The sequence below is a fragment of the Furipterus horrens genome, unplaced genomic scaffold (assembly GCF_987537825.1).
Source record: "Furipterus horrens unplaced genomic scaffold, mFurHor1.1.pri manual_scaffold_8, whole genome shotgun sequence".
In the NCBI taxonomy this organism is placed as follows: domain Eukaryota; kingdom Metazoa; phylum Chordata; class Mammalia; order Chiroptera; family Furipteridae; genus Furipterus; species Furipterus horrens.
Window position 1 is genome coordinate 95,488,385 of NW_028327178.1, and position 20,795 is coordinate 95,509,179.

At 46.2% G+C, this 20,795-nt stretch overlaps 1 protein-coding gene across 1 annotated transcript in view; it reads left to right on the top strand.

Annotated features, from left to right (window-relative positions):
• DHX35 (DEAH-box helicase 35) overlaps positions 1 to 17,913 on the top strand; it is a 63,556-nt gene extending 45,643 nt beyond the window's left edge. The window contains exons 16-22 of the mRNA XM_090286404.1: positions 916 to 1,010; positions 2,652 to 2,729; positions 4,369 to 4,498; positions 7,125 to 7,206; positions 9,176 to 9,247; positions 9,820 to 9,931; positions 15,610 to 17,913. Of these exons, the coding sequence (XP_090142530.1) occupies positions 916 to 1,010; positions 2,652 to 2,729; positions 4,369 to 4,498; positions 7,125 to 7,206; positions 9,176 to 9,247; positions 9,820 to 9,931; positions 15,610 to 15,654 (614 nt within the window). The 3' untranslated portion in view covers positions 15,655 to 17,913. The remainder of the gene's footprint in view (positions 1 to 915; positions 1,011 to 2,651; positions 2,730 to 4,368; positions 4,499 to 7,124; positions 7,207 to 9,175; positions 9,248 to 9,819; positions 9,932 to 15,609) is intronic.
• Positions 17,914 to 20,795: the final 2,882 nt, after the last annotated feature.

A 20,795-nucleotide genomic window follows, 5' to 3' on the forward strand; every position in this document is an offset into this window, starting at 1 on the left:
AAGAATTACCATACCCATTTTTCACAGTGGTTACACCATTTTGTATTCCCACCACCAGTGCACAAGGGTCCCGACTTCTCTGACATCCTCAGATTTCTGTGAGGATGTGAGTTAAAAGAGAAAAAGTATGACCTGAAGATTTTCTCATACATGGAAATCAAAATCATGTAGACAGGATCGTTTTCCCACCCCAGGGAAGTATAATAATTATTTTTTCTTGCTTTTATCTAACCTTTACATTAACTGGCAATCTACAAAGCTGTATGTCACACTGAGCATAGTGTTTGGAACAGCCGAATGACCTTAGGCTTACAGGGTTCTAAGTCTGGAGTTGCGGAGTGCATCACTCATGCGGCAGGGGACTGTGGGCGGTGGGACGGGCCGCGTAGTTCGCTTTCGCCATATGGAATCCTGGAGGGCGATCGCTGCAGACTCTGGTCCCGGGTAGTAGCTGCAGCGGCCGCAGCCGCAGAGTGCTTCCCGGGTCTAGTTCGCCAGGCAGGCCACCTTGGAGAAGGGTCCGGGGCAGAGACACAGGAGAAGGGACACAGCCCACATAGTTCCTGCCCCCTTCCCCCCTCCAGCTTTCTGCCAGGATTCAGGTGTCCACATAAGAGAGTCCAGGGCAGGTGTGGAGCTTACCTGCCCTCAGTGATGGCCCAGTGTGGCTCCCCTGTGGCTCACAGGACAGCGTCCCTCGGTGTTACAGCTGCAGAGTGGACGACAGCTCCTCCCTTGGAGTCCATCCAGGCCTCTAGTCATCGAGCGTTTATATACTTAGACTTTAAAAATCAAGCTATATATGGATATAGCATCTTAGTTTGCAGTATGGTACAAGGAAAACATCGGAAAATGCCTTTCACGTCTCATGGACACATGGGGTGTTTGAACTCAATCATGCTCTTTGTTTTATAGGAAACTTTGGCTGTTCTCAGGAAATTCTCAGCATTGCAGCCATGATGCAGATCCAGAATATCTTTGTGGTCCCTTCGAACCAGAGGTCTCAGGCAGTAAGTCCAGCTTTCTCTTTCAGCTGTTCGTACCAGTCCCTTTCACTGTGGGGCTTTCTTGTTAACGTGACTAGGAACTGCTGACAGCCGAGCAGCGCAGAGATCACCCTGCACTTGAGTGTTTGCTGTGTGCCTGACACTGCCGGGTGTTTCCGGTGCTTCATTTCATTTTATCTTAACCACGAACCGGGAGGTGGATGGTACTGTAATCTTTTTTAGAGACAGAGACACAGGAAGGTTAGGTGACTCATCGTGGAGTTGCCATTGCCGTCCAGAGTCCCACATCTTAACCATTGTCCTACTGACTTTCCTGTAACAGAAACTCTTCGCTGCCCTGGAGCAACTGAGTAGGCACGTTAGTGACATAGGAGTCAGTGCCTGGGCCCAGCAGGCTGATTCTGGTAGTGCTGGAACCAAGCCAAGGAGGTAACAAGGCCCTGCCATGGCCTAGGCAGCAGTGAATGCTGGGAAGACCATGAAAGAAAAGTTAGGACACTGAAGAGTGCCGTGACGGGAGGCTTACTGAAGGGGGCGGGGCAGCGATGAGTTCAGAGTTGGCTCCATTGGCCACCAAGAGTCAGAGGTGGCAGCCTTGCCACCAGGAGGCCGACTTGGAATGTGCAGTAGGGAGGAGAGAACCTTCCTTGTGGATTCCTGTCATCCTCCCCAACAGTTGTATAACCATGTTTTCCTGCCTCCGTGCCCAGGTGGTTATGTCTGCTTTCTCCATTTTCTGTTTGTTTGCTTGCTTCTCTGTTAGCCTTTTCAACAATCCTTCCTCAGGACAGGCAAACTCATTTTCAGGATGAAGAAACTGAAGCTCTCCAGTGTGTCTACAATTGCATCATATGCCCCCTCCCCTTTCTGTCCCCATCCCTGCTTTATTTTTTTCCTTTAGCACTTCTTGCCACCTAATATACTAAATATTTTGCTTATTTATATTGTTTATTGTCTTTCTCCCGCCACTATTCTATTCTTTGTTATATCCCAAGTTCATAGAACAGTGCCTGGCCTAGAGTAGGTGCTCAGTAAATATCTGTTATTGAATGAATGGAAGGAAGAAGAAAGATTAATCATGTGGTATTTGATGGAAGGAGAAAATTCTGAAGTTAAGTATATGTGTGTGCTTGTATTTAAATTGTTGTATATGCTGCTCCTTGAATCCACGGGAGCAGATGGCATTGCCCAGGATGTTACAGAAAGAAAAATTTGGGGATGGGGCCCGAGTGGTAGCCTTGAAATATAGACTGTCTACCATGCGCCAGACAGCTAGGTCCCTGCCGTCCTGGAGCCTTCATTCTTAGGGGCTGGGAGGAGGTCTGAAGGAGAGATGACTGGAGAGAGGAGACAAGAACACTAAACCTTTATCTAATAACGGTGCCACACACTTGATAGTGACTTGTCTTAATCCCACAGTTATCTTGATGGATAGGCTTAATATTCCAATTTTACAGATGAGGAAATTGAGGCCAAGCAAGATTAAGTAACCAGTCTGAGGTCTTCCAGGAAATGGCAGAGTTAGTATGTGTAAACCAGGTCTTTCTGGCTCTACGAGCCATGAGCTGTTCATTGTATAGTGTTACCTCCCAGTACAAGAGGCTCACAGGAATCAGCTTCTAAGTGTTGCTTTTTCCTTTCCAGATTCGACAGCACCGCAAATTTGCTGTGGAGGAAGGTGACCATCTCACTATGCTCAATGTGTATGAAGCATTTATCAAAGTAAGCACAGCTACACACCTGTTCACTCTGTTCCTCAAGGAATGGCCAAGAGACCTCTTGGCTTTCCTATTAGAGTATTGCCAATATATATTTTTAAAGATTTTAATTATTAGTTTTAGAGAATGAGGAAGGGAGGGAGAAAGAGAGGGAGAAAAACATTGATGTGGGAGAGACATTGATCTGTTGCCTCTCGAGCGCCCCCAACCAGGGACCTGGCCCACAACCCAGAGGTGTGCTCGGACTGGGAATCGAACCAATGACCTTTTGGTTTGTGGGATGATGCCCAACCCACTGAGCCACACCAGTTAGGGCTGTTGTGAGTATTTCTAATCTGTGGGCGGGCCCCCTGCCTGAGGTTGTGGTGCAGTTTTGCCTGGAAGAGCACAGGAATTGTTCCTTGCTTCATCCTGCCTGGAGCTGTAGTGCTTGCCCCAGGCTGCTGGCCCGGGCCTGGTCGCCCCTTCCCACACTCTGACTCTCACCCACGCACCGTTGCTGGTCAGCGCTGGCCGGCATTTGACTGGGAAGTTCTGTTACATTCTCTGCAAATAAGCGAGGCTGAGAGTAACTTGAATGCTCTAGTTGACTCTTCAGAGCTGTTTCTGTGAGTTTGAGATCTCACATAGTAACCATTCTGCCGGGAGCAGGCAGACTATATTTAGCTACAGGTGAAGTTAATTTCTATTGTTCTTAATAGTCTGTAAAGCTAAGAGCAAATAATACAGCTTAAAGTTCTCACTAAAAACTGCTAAAAAGGGAGATCTAAAGGTGATAGAGACAATGAAAACAGAAACCTCTGTAAAGGAGGAGCTGTAAGAGGGGGAAATGAGATATTTCAGATTTTCAGTATCTTACATTCATTTTTTAAAATACGTTTTTAGAAGAGGAGAAATTCAGTCAATGAACAGTTTTCAGAAGAACCCAGTCTCTTACTGAGATTATTAATTACGAATTAAATCAGTGGAAATTCATTTCTATGTGCACAGTGTATCATCTCCAACCTAAAGCTGCCCCCTACCAGTAGCATGCAGGTACAGGTCTACATTGCATTTTTCTGTGCTTGTCTTCTGGGAAAGTCCTCTGTGATTTACACTTTCTTATTTGAAACACTTTCCTCCCTGGCTTAGACTAATTTCCAAGGTACATTCCCATAGCAGTACTTAATCTAAGACACAATGATCCTACTTAAAAATGTAGAACAAAATTGAATAGTGTTGATAGAAAAATCATAGTCGGGGATAAATAATAGAATTTGGAAATTATTTCTAAATTGGCAAGTGTCATATTGTTTGCCTGTAGTCAAATAAAGTGATCAACTCAAGCCTGCCAAGGAAGGAAAGTTTATTTACAAAGAACCGCAGGGAAGTGGTTCTGTTTGGTAGTTTGCCACATGGAGGAAGGTATCTAAGGTTGTCATTAAGATCGACAGCTCTGCCCTTCAGGCAGCGAGTGAGATCAAAGAGCAGTCAGATGGGGAGCTTGTCAGCCTCTCTCAGCACCTGTGGAGAGAGATGGGCCAAAAGGGCCAGTTACAGCTGAAGATCTTGGCTCCCCGAGTACGCAAGTGCAGGAAGAGAAAGTCATGATGTTGTCAAGAACGTGTCTGTTTCTCTCCCCCTCCCTGTCTCGATGCCTGCAGCACAGTAAGAACTCGCAGTGGTGTCAGGAGCACTTTCTGAACTACAAGGGTCTGGTCAGAGCTGCCACAGTAAGAGAACAATTGAAAAAGCTTCTTGTCAAGTTTCAGGTGCCCAAGAAATCGAGTGAAGGTAAGGATGAACTGCCAGTCCTGGTGACATCCCTTTTTTGCTCTGTTCAGTTGCATACTGGGGTGTGATGTGAGGCAGAGAGTGGGTGTACGTTTTCCCCATGTCGACGAAAAGCTGTATGTAAAAAGAGCATATTTGTTTCCAGCTAGGCTCATTTTTATGTCCGAGGGCTATTCTTGCTAAAACATTTTCATAAGCCCCGACTACACTAGGCATCCTTAACCTTCAGATCATCGGACATTATGTAGTTAGTTTTCCCATGTAGGCTTTGTAAGAAAAATTACTTTTAAGTGGACAGTATTTATGGCTGTTATGTATGAATTACATTTTACTTTCAAATATAGGTATTATTTAAGCAAGTGCTGCGTGCTGAGCCTGGGCTGTGGTCAGGGTAAGACAGAGGTGCCGTGTGAGGCACAGCCTGTGGCCCCTAGCAGTGACAGTGACCGCCATTAGCTGAGGACACACTGGGTTACACTGTGACGGGTTCTGCAGTTACGCTGTCAGCCTCCCGCTCTGTGAGGTGTAGGTAGTTCACCCGTGTTTTACAGATGAGTTGTCAGAGTCCCAGGGAGAAGTTAGGTTCAGGACGACACAACTGGGTGTAGCAGAGCAAGGCTCGTGTGGCTCAGAACCTACGCTTCTGAGGAGGTGACGCCTTTACTCCTTCACTCAGTGGTTGTCTTCTGAATCCCTGCAGCATGCCAGGCGCTCGGGGGAGCTCTCAGCACCCCTGGTACTTGCCTGTGGTAGGTCAGGCAGTGTTCTAGCATTTTCACGTGTTAATTCCTTTAATGCTCACAACGTTTTATAGATGAAAGAAGGGAGGCCAAGAGGCAGTGAGTGCCTTGCTGAAGGTCACATGGTGAGTGTATGGTGGAATCAGAACTTGAACCCAGGCAGTTTGATTTCAGTCTTGTTTTGCCTTTACACGGAGAACAAGAGCTTACAAGGTTCTTACGCTCAGGAAGCAGTGCAGGCGAAGGGAGAGACTCACACAGACAGACAAACTACTGCGGTGTAGGATACCAGCTCTCCGGGTAGTCACAGGTGTAGGCGCCTCAGTGACTGTGAAGGACAATGAAGGCAGATGAGAGGCAGTAGGAGTGCAGGGAAGAAGGCATCCGGCGACGGGGGGCTGGCCTGGGAGGTCTCACCACAGGCCGAGCGGTGGCGGAAGTCCAGTTGAGTGAACCGATGGAGTTAGAAAATAGTAGCAAAGGTCATGCTAGGCAGGGAGGACTCGGGGACAGGGGCTTGGGGTGAGGAGCATATTCGTGCTCAGAGTTGATGAATGAATAAGCTCCCGAGAGGAAAGAGTTGAAACCTGGGTGATTGGGTAATGCTGGTGTCATTGCTAGAAACAGGAAGCTTCCAAGGGCAGCTGTTTGGGGAGAAACTGACTGAGTGCCTGTCACCTAGCGGAGGGATGGCAGTCTTCTAAACCTGTGCTTCTTAACCTGTTTTGCATTATCAACCTCTTGCCCAGGAGAAAAGTTACATTAAATTCTTCCTAATGAGAGAGATTAAATACTAAGAAATAAGATTTTGTAAGGTAGGGTTGAGCTTCGGAGGGCCTCAGCTACTGCAGTATCTAAGTTTTCCGCCCACCTTGCTCCCCAGGAACCATTTTTCACCCCTTTTGTTCTACATGGAAATTTCTCACTGGCAGTTGGAAAGGAGGAACTGAATCTTGGATCAGATTGTGGTTAGAGATGTAAATTTGAGACTCATGAATTCTGTGCCAAAAGGAAATACAGGAGTAATCAAATAATTGTGCAATAAAAGACAGGGTGCCTTTTTGCCAAAACATTGCTGGTAAGATTGCAGCAAAACTGACATTCTCATACATTGCTGATGGTTTTGTAAATTTTACCACCTTTTCGGAACCAATTTATCAATAAACTATATTTCATTGAATCTAAAACACCGTTATGAATAAGACATGCCATTATTTTATGTACCACTAAGAAAGAAAAAAAAACCTGCTGCCAATTATGATTATAAAATGCTATCCTGATTTGAGTGAGTTAAAAAAGAGTAAGTCTCAGATTTGTTGAAATATGGTATGTCATAAACCATATAAACGACACTATCTGTTTGCACACTAATTTGGAATATATCCTGTGGGAACCATCTAATAAATGGAAGTTTTTCTCCTTGGAAGATGTTTACTCTGGCAATACAGACACCAATTAAAATGGAACATTTGAAAATTTTAAAGAATTACACACTGTAGCTTATAGCCACAGAAATAATATAGTGTTAGTGTCCCAGGTTGTATCTTAGGGGAGGAACATCATTCCCATAAGATGTCTCCTAGACAGGAGTTCCTGAGGTCACGGGCCAGCCAGAGAGTGCTCTCCTAGGTTCTGGCGCCCAGCCTTGGCCTGGGCATCTGCGGCCCAGGAGGGCTGGGGGCCCCAAGGTAGAGGAACAGTCGGCAAGTGCAGCAGGTTTCCCTCAGCAACCACTGTAGGAGGGCAGGGACCTCCATAGACGGGGCCAGGAGATGGCTGCAGGGTGGCTCAGAGTGGTGGGGGTGGGAACTCCCCGCGGGCCTGAGCACATAGAGCACAGCGCAGGCCAGGGTCTCACCTGGCACTCTGTTGGCTGTCTTGTGTAGGGGATCCGGATCCGGTTCTGAGGTGCATCATTGCGGGATTCTTTGCGAATGCAGCCAGGTTTCATTCCACCGGAGCTTATAGGTAACGTGATACTTGAAGTCACTCATTAAAGGACAGATCTTACAAATGATCCAAACCGTGTACAAAGCTGATGTGCAGGGAAAGGAGAGAAATTAAGTTGAAGAGTTTTCCTTTATTTAGATTGTGCCTCTATCCAGAGGTGAGTTGAGTTTAGCTCTATGGCTTTAAGCAAAGTATTTTAACTTTATGGAAATGATTCTCAAATAGCCCATCCACATGTTGTAGAAGGAGGCCAGTTTACAAGTTAGGAGGCTGGTAATATTGCCATTCTGATAGAATAACAGGAGTAGAAGGAACCATTAAAGACGATCTTCCCTAGAGAAGTTACTGTTGGCCTTGGGCAGCTCATAAGTTTTTAGAAAACTGCAGGATTGAAGCCACCACCTATCCTGATGCATTGCGGCCACATTTGGTGTCTTTGGATGTTGGCCAGTGTTTCTTCGTGTGCTCGGCCTCCTTCCCACTACAGGCGACAGGCATGGTTTCATTTTCTAGGCAAGAAAACCACTGATGGTGGATGCCCTCCAGATAGCCTCAGTGTATTAAAATATACCAAAAGCTAACATGGAGCCCAGCTTTCTTTACTCCAAACTAAGTCATTCCAGTTCTTTGAATTGTCCCTTCTAGTCTGTCAGCTCACTTCAGTCTCATAACCTCACTGTAGCCCGTTTAAAGTGCAACGATCCGAATGACCTGCGATTTAATAAGGGAGCAGTCAGAGGGCTTTCTCCCCAGCTCGTCTTTGATTTCTTTCATATACTGTCTCGTCATTAGCTTTTCCCCCTCAGAAGATATTACAGTCCCGTTCCCTTGAGGTCAGCCATGATGTTCCAGACGCCGGGCTTTGTTAACAAGTCCAGAGTCACATTGAGGGTTTCTGTTTGTTTGTTTTTGTTTTTTTGGCAGCCAGGTCTCCATCTAGTATTTAGTGCAGGGAACCATTGAACTGTTTGAACCTAAGTATAACATTTTACATTTATCTCTAGCGTGTTCTGTGTGTCACTCCACTCCTGTCAGTATCAGGATTCTGTTGCCCATCACATGAGCTGCCCTCCCAGCACTGAGTTGTCCGTGTTTGAGGCAACTCTGGGGAGGCCTGGGGTCCTCCCCAGGAGCACTGTTATTTTGTCATCACATAGACTGCCCCACTCTCCTCAGCAGTATGAATGAGCAGTTTCTACTAGCATTTAAAAGAATTATTTCTCCAGGGTCCTCAGCAAAAATGCGGGCTACATACATAACCGGCTTCACAGTCAGTGAGCCCCTTTGGGACAAAGTCCAGTGTCGGCCAGCTCAGACCCCCAGGGTGTTGGCTGCAGTGTGGTGCCGGAGGCGAACCGCGCGGCGGTGCCTGAAGCACTTCCCTGACGCACGCATCCCTGGCACCCATAGAAACTCTGTAATTATGGTCGGGCAGTGCCTTCCTAATCTGTGCATGTTCTCTTGTGATCTGAGCTTACTGATAGGTCTGGGCTTGGGAAATTTGTTTTTGAATTAAATTGAGTCAGATCTGAGTTGGAATTTGAAATACTGTCTCCGAGAAACGGATACTTCAATATTGAGTTTGTTTTTTCCTGTTATCTCCCCCATAGTCTTTATTGTTAGCTTTTAACTTTGTTTAATAGAAATAATAATTTGTATTATTTCTGTTCCCAAGGAAATTAGTTTGAAAGAGAACCTACAGAAGATAAATATAAAGATTGGCAGAGCAGTATATTTCTAAATTTTTTCCTAAATGTCCACGAGTTGTTTTTCTTTTATTCCCTTGTTTGCATGATTTATTCTTGACTCCTCGGGTGGCAGTGGTGGGGGGTGGGGGGAGCATAAAGAGCACAGGAGAAGAGAGAGAATAGCTTTGTTCCTGTGAAGTACAATCTGTACACAGTTTTTATTATATTAAACATGTCTCTGGGAAAGTCTTCCTATAAGCACTTAAAATCTATGTCAAAACATTCTTCTGTTTTACAAGGACTATCCGTGACGATCACGAGCTACACATCCATCCTGCGTCAGTCCTCTATGCAGAGAAGCCGCCTCGCTGGTGAGCCACCCTCTTGTGTAGCCTGTCGCTAAGTTGAAAGAAAGGCCTCCTTCTTGTTCATGTCAGGGTCGTTTACAGAATGTCTGCTCCATCAGAGATCTCCTTAAGCAAATGGTGATAATCCTCTACTCAGGAGTCCATTCAGCAAACATTCAATATTGCCCTTGGACTAGATACTTAACCTTACCCTGGGCACAGCTGTGTGGAGATGAATTCAGGTCCCAGATACAGACACCAACAGACGCCAGCATCTTAGGAGAAGGGCTTTGACAGAGCAGTGTATGAGCGGCTGCGTTGGCACCTCTAGTGCCAAGGAGAGTCCAGGGTGGCCGAGGTGTTCTGGGAATCACACAGGACTTTAGAGTCTCCCCTGTGGATGGACACCCTCTTCTCCACCACTCAGGCCATGAGGCTTAAGTGAGCAACAGCAGTGCATTTGTTTAGTGTAGTGCCTGGCACACAGAATAGATACCTGTTGAAGGTGAAGGGGAAACCTCATCATCTCTAATTGCTGTGATTCTTGACTCTCATCACAAGATACAGGAAATTAGCTCATTTCTTTCTCGTTTCAGGGTTATCTACAATGAAGTTATACAAACCTCCAAGTATTACATGAGAGATGTGACTGCTATTGAATCTGCTTGGCTGGTGGAGCTGGCTCCACACTTCTATCAGCAAGGAACGGTAGGAAGGAACAGTCTGTCCCTTAAAACTGTCTGTTAACTTACCTCTTCATATTTTTAAATACACACTTATTCTCCAGTTCAGTGCCTGAAATTGTCCCCCCAGTAGCACGTGGGATGACATGGCCATTACCATATCTGCAAACCATTCTGGGTAAAAGCTCTATGCTACTTGCTTGCAGTGAAGTGCATTCAAGAATAACACATAAGAAAAAAGAGAATGTATCTTCAGCTCTTCTTTTCATCCTCTGCTCTTCTAAACTATTTCCAAAAAAATTTATATCACACTGTGGATCATGTTCACAAGGAGGGGCACAAATACTCTCTGATGAGGATTGCCTTGAAAGACCGTAAGGAGGTATGCCAGCTTAAACCCAGGGCAGTTCACACGCAGGGGTGGGTGATGCTGAGTACCGGTGTCACTGTGTGTTTATTCTCTTCTTCCACGGCAGGCCTGCCAGGACCATGAGGGGGGTGAGCCTTGTAGAGCAAAGTCATAGGTTTATGTTCTTCCTTTTTACAGCAAATGGCCCATTCATTGCAAAAAAAAAAAAAAAGTCACAGATTTTTCTAGCAAGATTTTTAATTGAGGGACAATGTTATATTAGAAGGCTGGCAAGAAAACAGATAAATCAGAGTTCACAAACTTTCTGGCTAAATAGAGTCTAAAGATTTGTTCTATTTTGCATCGTGTTTTTAATTGATATGTTTAGTCCAATTACTTCAATGAATTGATTGGTATGGTTAGATTTAAGTGTGTGATCTTGCTGTTTATTTCTTATTTGTCCAATTTACTCTGTTCCTTTTTTACTGCCTGCTTTTGAATTAATCAGATTATTTTAGTGCTCCATATTATCTCTTCTAATAGCTTTTTATACTTATTAGTTTTGTGGTTGCTCTAGGGATTATATATGCATCTTTAACTCATCACAATCAACCTTGAATTGGTATTACACTATTTAGCCTATAATGTAAGAAACTTATATATTTCATTTCCCCATCCCGTTCTTTGTGCTATTGTTATCAGATATTTTATTTTTACATATGTTATTATGTAGATTATTTCTACATGTGGCTTATTTCTGAGTATTGTATATATTACTCTTTTCTACATAATTTATTTTTAAATGTCATATTTTATTTCTACATATACTTTGTTTTCACAGTACATTGTTATTATTTTTGTTTTAAACAATTGTCTCTTAAAAAACTAAGAAACAAGAAGAAGAAAGTATTTTGTATTCCCCACATAGCTGTCATTTCTGTCGTCTCTGTTTGTTAGCAGAGATGCAAGTTTCTGTCTGGTATCTTTTCCTTAAAGAACTTCCTCTAATATATTTTTTAGTGTATGTCTGCTATTGAAATAGTCCATTGGCATTCCTATATCTGAAAATCTTTATTTTTGAAAGATATATTTTTTCTGTATATAGATTTTTAAGTTGAAAATCTTCTGTTATTTTCTTTTTTCATTTAGCACTCTAAAGAGTTTATGTCATTGCTGTCTGTTTTGAATTGTTTCTGTGAGAAGCCAGTCATTTATTGTTGCTCCTCTGTGTGTAATGTATTTTCTTCTCTTGTGGCTGCTCTTAAGTTTTTCATTTATCTTTGTATTTTAAGCAGGTTGACCTATTTTGTGCTTCTCTCTGTGTTTTTCCTGGTTGGAGTTCATTGAGCTACTTGCATGTGTGGGCCAATGATTTTTTTATCACAGTTGTGAAATTTGAGATTATTATTCCTTAAAATATTTTTTTCTGCCTCAATATCTCTGTGCACCAAGGTTTTGGAACTCCAGTTATATACATTTTAGAGCCCTTGATATTGTCCTACATGTTATGGAGGCTCTGATCATTTTTTTCTATGCTTCAGCTTGGATAGTTTTTCTTACTTGTTTTCAAGTTCACTGGCCAGTTCTTCTGCCATGTGCAGCCTGCTGTTAAGCTCACCCAGAGAATATTTCATTTTGTATTTTCTAGCCTCCCACTTCCATTTGGTTCTAATTTTTTTATTTAAGATTTTATTAATTTACTTTTATAGAGAGGGGAAGGGAGGGAGATAGAGAGGGAGAGAAACATCAATGTGTGGTTGCCTTTCACACGCCCAAAGCTGGGGTCCTGGCCTGCAACCCAGGCATGTGCTCTGCTGGGAATCAAACCAGCAGCCCTTTGGTTTGCAGGTGGGTGCTCAATCCGCTGAGCCACACCAGCCAAGGCATCCTTAATTTTTTATTTTTCTGTGTAGAGTCTCCTTGTGTTCACTCATGATGTCTGTCTTTTTCTTTAAATCTTCTAACATATTTATACAGAGGTGGGCAGAAGTAGGTTTACAGTTATGAGTATGCAAAACAGTTTATTATTATTACTTGTATTATTACTACTAATTATTGTATTATTACTTGTGTTATTATTAATTTCCATACAAACAATTACAAATTACTTTTGCCCACCCCTGTATTAGTTGTTTTAAAGGGCTTGTCTACTAACTGAATATGTAAGGTATTTTCTGTTTTATTCATCTTTTGATAGTTTTTCCTTCTTGGTATGGATCTCGCTTTTCTGCTTCTTTTGTCTAACAAATTATTGTTTATGCTGGACGATGTAAATGCTATGTTATGGAGAGTTTAGACTTTGCTATCTTTTTTTAAAAGAATGTTGAGCTAGTAGTAAGTTTCTACTAGAATGTTTCTAGTAGAAAGTTAATAGCAGATTAGTTTAATTTCACTGAGGCTTGATTTTAGTCTTGGAAAGGGTTAGTTGGAAGTAGCCATACTCCTAAGACATGATGGCCTTTTTGGTTTCTCAGCTGAATGCCTAGGATATTCGGTGAGGTCTTTGTACTCTGGTCAGAACTGCGGTGTCTGCAGCACAGTACAGGCCTCCAGACTCTCGTATCAGCTCACAACTGCCCAGTCACTTACTTGTCTGCCAGCCTCATTGAATCTTTCTTGGCTTGCACATGTGCCGCTTAGTATTCAGCCAAGACTTAAACGGCAGCCCCATGTAGATTTCTGGAGCTATTCCTTTCTTATGACCTGTCCTATAAATTCCAGCTGTCTCAGGCTCCCCAAACTCTTCTGACCTGTTTCCTCTGCCCAGCAATACTGTTCTCTGTTTAGGATTTATTTCTGTGTGCCAAGGTTTGGAGAGCCAGGCAGAGACCTGCGATGAATACAGTGCTCACCTGAGTGTTTCCTTTTTCTGAAGGATTATAGCCCTATGCTCTCTGTTGCCCAGTGCCTGAAAACATTTGCATCAGTATTTTGTCTAGTTTTATCATCATTCACCACAGAAGGGAAAGTCCAAAACCTCTAACTTCATCAGGGTTGTAACTGGACTGCAGGGGATTGGCTGGTGTGTTTAAAATTTGGGAGATTTCACATTAAGTAAGGATTTCAGGTTTCTCTTGAAATATTAAGTCTGCTTACACGGGCTTGAGTTTTGGCACGGCAGCGATCAGAAAGGATGGAGGACGGGCTCCTGCTGGGCGCCACACCCCAGGTGCCATGGCCTGCTTTGCTCCTTTCTGCCACTTGTCAGCTCCTGGGGACACTTGAGCTGTGACTCTGTACATGGAGGAATCTTCTCACCCACCCCCTCTTGCAATGTAAAGGGCAATTGTCTTTTAGAAATCGTGTTATAATATTTAAATCTTATCCAATCAAACAAAAACCTTTCAAACATATCCTCATATGATATTTCAGCCAGAAATGAGGTCAGCTGCAGGGACTGATAACAGTGCCATCTGTTTTTTCTGCAGTGTTGGGCTGGTAGGAATAAACCTGAAGTGAAAGGGAGTCTTTGTCTTCAAAACATCTCAGGTGGAAAGTCCAAGCGAAGTGATTAGAAATGCAAAGCAGACGTGGAGAAGCATGGCCCAGTTTTAAGAGTGCTTGTTAAAGAATGAGGTGCAAGCGGTTAGAGAAGGAGAAACCCTAGGTTGTCCTAGGCTCTTGGAGAACAGAATGAACCTAGAAGTTGAGTCATCTTCCGTTCTCTGCTCAAAGTTACAGCTTCTTTAGGTCTGACCTACAAAGGTGAGAGCAAATAGCCCCAGGAGTTTGAAGAAAATGACAGTCACACATTTCTGCATTTGTCTTTGACCTCCAAATGTTTGTTTCAGCTCATCACTGTGATCAATTATTTTTAGGGAGGCTGGGGCCTTTAGGAATCACCTGACACCCCAACTTTATTGTACAGGTGAGGGTCCTGAAATTCCCTAAGAATCTCAGCCCCTCAACTAAACAGTCTCAAGGTACTTGTGACTAACTTGTTAGTCCAAAGTGAACTGATTTCTCCAGGAGCCCTGCAGACCTCCAGGGGCTGTCCATGTATGGCAGAGGTTCCTTTGTGGAACATGATGTGGCACTGCGTGACCTCCCACGGCTCACAGGCTCTGTTCCTGGCACCTTCGGTGACTTTCCATTACCATTTCAGAGGCCTGAAATGGTTCAGAGTCGGCTCTGTTTATACTCAACATTCTTCCCAGAAACGAACACCAAAAATGGTCCCATAGCGTGATGGTGTCATCTCCCCTCCCTAGGCTAGGGCTGTGGGGTATTTAACTTTGGTTGTAGGGGTCACATCAGGTCAAGTGAGAGAGTTTGGAGAAATTCAACAAGACCAATATAACAGCTGGGAGAAAAACAGGGTGACCTGTTCCGAGATTTGCCTTTTAGTCCTTAACTTTTTTTTTCCTGATTCTCAGATACCTCTGGGATCTGGGGAAACTCCTCTTAACCACAGCCTTTGCAAGAACCTCTACCAGTCCTTTCTTGGGCATAAGCATTAGAAAGGAATCTGGTACTGCTCCTTTAGACTGTGTCCTGCCCACTCAGTCATCTGTTGCGTTGTGCCCGGAGGTGTGCTGTGTCTTCTTTTGCATCTGCAGCTCTCTGCCGACGGCCGTGGGGGTGGCTGTCCCATGGCCAGGCGGCGGTGGGCACTGCTCATCGAGGGGTGGCCGGCCTGCTGTGCTGGCGGCCAGGGTGGGAATTCCTCGGGTGAAGATCTCACTGCATGGCTGTTTGTTCATGACTATTAAGGGGGTGTCCGGGGTTCCTCAGCTGGTGAACAGAAGTCATTTATTAAAAACTTCTGTTTGTACACTGCCATAAATGCATATGTTAGAATTTCTAGCACTTTGGGCTAGAATGTTTGTCTCCCTCAATCCTGTTACCTGATGCCCATGTTTATAATGCTCTGTTTCCTATGTTATTTATGCTGGTGGAGAGCGACATTTCTGAAAGAAAACTGTGTCACTAGGAGGTATCCTTGTCCTGTGTGTCTTCCCTGCCTTGAAAAGGTACCTGCATTTGAGACACCTGGTAAAATGATGTATCTTCTTATTTCCATCCCTTGACTGTTCTTCAGCAGTTCACGGAAACTGGACGTGATGTCCAGCCCGAGCCCAGTCCCCAGAGCACAGTGCTGTCTGTACGGCCGGTGTGACCAGGCTGAGCCGTAGCGGGCTGGGCCTCGGGCTGTGTGGCTTACTGAAGCCCCGTTTCCTCTCTTGGTCACTTGTGCTTTTTTTCCTGCGCACTTGTTCCTGAGGGGCCTGGCTTTTACTGAGAGGGCGTAAACCAGATGGAAGCTTTGATCTGGTCGTTTGTATGGGAATTGTGTTGAAGTCTGGTTTCTTTGACTAGCCAACCCAGTTATGATGTTTTCTCTTCTCTTGCAGCACCTGTCCCTAAAAGCCAAAAGGGCCAAGGTCCAGGACCAGTGAGCAGAGCGGGGCTGCGGCTGCAGGAGCCGCGCGGGGCCCTCTTCTCCATGCTGCTGCCCCTGACCCTGGGGGACGGTGAGCTGTCCTCGGCTCCTGTGGGACCTTCAGCTGCTTTGACCAGGGCTGCCGCCCTTTCGTTAGCCCCCGCTTCCCGCTCCCCTCCGCGTCTGCGTTCTTCGCTGGGGTCCTGGAGGAGCTGTGCGTGGGCAGGCACCCTGCCGCACCACACCCAGCAGAGCGGAAGTTGGCAGGGCTTTTTGCTCTTTGGTCAGTTGTTACATTCACTGACCCAGCATGTCACTTCCAGCAGGCACACTGTCCTGGCCTGGTTTAATGGGGAACGAGGAGGAGAGTTAGTTACTCTGCCTGCAGCCCCACGCCGGGTGCACAGAGGCTTTGCTGGGCTGGCTTTGCTTTCCCTGAATGGGTCACGGCTGCGTTGACCCATGAGGTCAGCTGCTAGGTGTGAATGAGTGTGTCTCTGTGGAGGGATGAGACCCTGGAAATGCTGCAGATTCCTACCAGAATCACCAAGGGGCTTGTCTGGCGGCCCAGGGGCTCCCAGTCCAGGGAGCTCCTGGTTTCCCCTTTGCCCATGTTTATCTGTGGGCAGAAAACTTGCAAGGATTGGTGATGGACAGAGAGGACTCATGCACTGTTCTGTTAGCAGTGGGTTTCTCTGTTTCACACGTGGGCTTAGCTTTCTCCGCCTGCAATATCACCAGCTGAGCACTAGTGAGAGGCCATCAGCTCGGCCCCATCGGGGACCCCCTGTAGCAGGAATTCACAACAGTATAGAGGCGCCAAGCTTCTGTAGCTCAGGAACAGAACTTGTATGTTTGTTTTTGTTCGTTTGCCGGGTTCTCGGGAGAACACGGGGCGGCTCTTCCAGCAGGCCCTGGTTCTTTGCTCTGATGTTTGCAATTCAACACACGACAGATCCAGATCCTGTTTCCCTTGTTTCAATGACATTTATTTTAAAATCACGTAGCTTGAAAATTTATTTTTGTACTGATCTTAGTTTGTATGGGCCACTTTGGCACCAAACGTGTATGTCATTTTTATTTCCATTTTATAAACGTGTTAATAATAGTGATAACTTGTTAATAATAGTAAACCTTTATACCTAAAGTAAATGTATTCCCTCCCATCCTGGTTGTCATGGTCTGTATTTTAAGATGGTCCACTTCATTCTTCCAAGCGAGGGCCTGACATTCGCTAAGAAGCCTGATGCTGTGGCATTCAGCAGCTTTTGGGGTCACACAGACAAGGGAAGCCCCATCAAGCAAGGCCACATGGTCAAATGGCTGTAGGCCTTACGAGTGCAAAGCATGGGACGCGGTTTAAATGAAGTCCCAAAGATTCTTGCCAGTTTCCGATGGGGATCATTCTGTGGAGAGGTCAGTACTTATTCGTATGAAGTCGGAGTTTAGGGCTGGGGCTGATCCTAATAAGCTGTTGGGGTGGAAGGAGGAAAGGGTGCAGGATCCACACCCGGTGGGTGAGACCAGAGATCCAAAATGAGAGACCACACAGATGGTCGGGGTTCAGCCTGGGGAAGCATGGCGTCACTGGCCGCCTCTACCTGGGGGGTCTGGTCCTGAGCACATCTGCCTGTGCACAGGGCAGCCCCTGAGCTCTGTGCTGTGCTGTGCTGTAGGCCGCGGTGTGTGGAGAGAGCGCATCACTGGCAGAGGCCTGCCACTGGACGATCAGCCTTTACGTGTGTCTGAAGACTTCCCACCCCCGACCCTCACTTTGTCAGGGAGTGATGTCCTGGCCTGGCTGAGAGAGATGGGGCCACGGCCATCAGGCTGCTGGCCTGGCAACGCACAAGACTTTGTCCCCAAGTAGCTCCACGAGAGTGATTCCCTTTGGGCTGGCACGGTTTTTCAGACTTGCTAGGGAAATTCCCACCATGTCGTAGTGTCTTCTTTCTGCTGCTCCAGGAGGTGGAAGGCAGTCTGTGTGGGGAATGTGGCGGGGGCCGTGGGGTCCTGGAGGCCCAGAGAAGGGAGCTTTCTGTGCTTGTGGTTCACATCCTGCCAGTTCTTTCCCACAGCTGGTCTCCCTAGGGTTGGACAGCGCCATCACAGGGAGTCCCCTGGTCCAGCCGGTGCTCCTGTTGGTCACTCAGTCAGCAGATGGTGGGGGAGCACCTCAGCTGTGTGCATGGCACAGGGATGGGCCCATGCTGGTTGACAGTGAGTCACCTGATGGGCAGAGGAAGGGCGGCAATGGTGAGTGGCAGAGACCGCTGAGGCCGAGGCCAGGGCCAGGGCCGCCTCCGGGGGACGCTTCCCCACGACAAGACTTGTCTTGTGAATGTACAGATGGTGCTCATGTTCTGCCCCATCTGTCCCCTCCAGCTGAGTGTTTCACTTTGGCCATGAACTAGGAGTGGCACAGTCCCCCAGCCCCGCACACCTGTCTGTTGTCCTGGCGTCAGCACAGCCTGCGACCAGCGCTGCATTCACTTGGTGGCCTAGGCGCTGCCATTCGCTCTCTGTCCTTGTTCTCAGCTCCACTTTGCAGGACTCAGCGTCAGCCGCTTCTGGTCAGTCCTTTCACAGGGCTGGGTGGTGGGAGGCACAGGCTGAAGCGCCCAAGTCTGCGTGACCACGGGCCCCCATGCTGGGACTACTGGACTGGACCTCTGGGAGTGGGACTGGGAGTCTGCAGCTTGCAAATCTCCAGCCCACGTGATGCTCGTGTGGAGAACCACTGGCGATGGAGACGGGACTTGAAGACCTGAGGCCGTCAAGACGAGGGAGGAGTGAGCCAGCAGCAGGGAGGTCAGGAGGAGCATCGGATTTGAGTGACAGTTCATAACAGTTGTGTGTGCACAGGTGGTTCCCTGACACGTACCTAGATCGCACCCCAAGCCCACTCTCTGTTGCCCCAATGCACTGTGATCAGAGTGGTTGGAATTCCACTCGAAGCAGGCCCTGGCGATGGGCACCAATGCTGGTCGGCCCACCGTGAGTTTTCCTGCTAGCCCCCCGAAATGAGGAACGTGTAATGGCATTTCATGAAGCTCGAAATGATTCTCTAGTCTGTTTTTGGTGTGAAAATGTTCTTCCTTTTAGAAAATGATGGGAGTTTTTAAAAAATGTTTTCCTTGGGAAAATACCGACAAGCTTACATCGGTCTTCTGATTAAAAACCAAATCAAAACAAAAGCAGACATTGGTTGGTGAAGCCCCTGTTGGCACCAGAGGGTGGCGGGCCAGCTGGCAGCATGGCACCAAGCATCGGAGCTCCAGGAGGAGGGCCTGCCCTGCCAAGCACCAGAGTTTCACGTGACCTTTTGGAGCAGCTGGGGGACTACCTGTCTTAGAATTGGGAAGATTCAGATTGGTAGCTTCGCATAAGATCAGATGTCTTCACGGACTCATCTGCATTTTTCCTTGGCCTTCCAACTTGTCCTGAAATGGGATGCTGCAATTCTTGATTTTCTGTCATTTTCATCTATTTGTTTTCTCTCGTTGAAATAAGAGTCAAATCATTTCAGACACAGCTGGCCACTTGGGGTGAGTAGCTAGAGTCTGCATGGGAGGTCTCCTGGGTCCTCACAGCCATTGCTCCCTCTGGCAAGATCAACTCCTGCGACCTCTGGTGAATCACGGACATGTTGCCTGGTGCCCTCTTGGGTGGTACTGAACTAGTTCAAACAGGCTGTCTACTTGCCTGCCAGATTCCTGGTGCAGCATTTCTCCCTGGCCCGTGGCCTCAGGTCCCACTCGTGGGTTCTACTGAAGGCAGTGAGCAAGCTGGGGGGCGGGGTGGTGGTGGTTGGGAGGTCCAGGAGGGAGTGGGTATGGTGCGGGGGCTCCTCACTGGCCCCACGCTGATGGGGTGAAACCTTACATGATCCAAAGACGGTCAGGCTCCTTCCTGCCTCTGGCCTCCTGCCTCTCTGGCTTCCTGCTGCCTGCCTTTATTTTCAATCCATTCCCACTTGCTTTGTTTTCTCTTTTGAAGTACAGTTGGGTGTATGTAGTATCTCTGTTACTGTGTTTACTCTTAGCTGTTCTTTTTGTTTGTTTTTACTTGTATCTTTTATCCCTTCACTTTTATATCTTTGACTTCTGCATAATTCCCCCCACTTTTTATCATAAAAGTTTGCTTGCTTTTCATACACTTTATTTTATTTAAAAAAATTTTTAAAGTATATTTTATTATCTTGTTACAGTAGTTACAATTTTTTTCCCCTTTGCTCCCCTCTGCCCAGTACCCCCCTTCCCTCCAGCAATCCCACCCCCCCTTAGTTCATGTCCATGGGTCGTGCATATAAGTTCTTTGGCTTCATCCTTTCCTATATTATTAACTTCCCCCTGTCTATTTTCTACCAACCAATTATGCTTCTTAGTCCCTGCACCATTTCCCCATTTCTCCCCCTCCCCCCTCCTGGCTGATAACCTTCCAAATGATCCCCATACCTATGATTCTGTTCCTATTCTGGTTTGCTTAGTTGGATTTTGTTTTTATTTTTTAGATTCAGTTATTGATAGTTGTGAGTTTATTGTCATTTTAGTGTTCATAGTTTTGATCTTTTTTTCTTAAGTGAGTCCCTTTGACATTTCATATAATACTGGCTTGGTGATGATGAACTCCCTTCACTTCACGTTGTCTGGGAAGCACTTCATCTGCCCTTCCATTCCAAATGACAGCCTTGCTGGATAGAGTAATGCTGGTTGCAGGTTGCCTTTCATCACATTGAATACTGCTTGCCAGCCCCTTCCTGCCTGCAAAGTGTCCTCTGAGAAATCAGATGATAGTCCTATAGGCACCCCTTGTAGGCAACTCTCTGCCTCTCTCTTGTTGCCTCCAGAACTCTGTCTTTAATCTTTCACCTTTGGCATCTCAGTCATGATGCGTCCTGGTGTGGTCCCCTCTGGGTCCAGCTCTCCCGGGACCCTCCGGGCTTCCTGGACCTGTACGTTCATCTCCTTCGCAAAATTTGGGAAGTTTTCCTCACTTTTTTCAATTCTTGCTTCCTTATTCTGCACTGGTTGTCTATATATTTTTTCCTTATGTTCCAAAATATTGATTTGAACCCCAGTTTCCTTCCCTTCACCATTGGTTTTGTGTGGATTTTCCTTTGTTTCACTTAGCATAGCCTTCACTTCTTTTATGTGT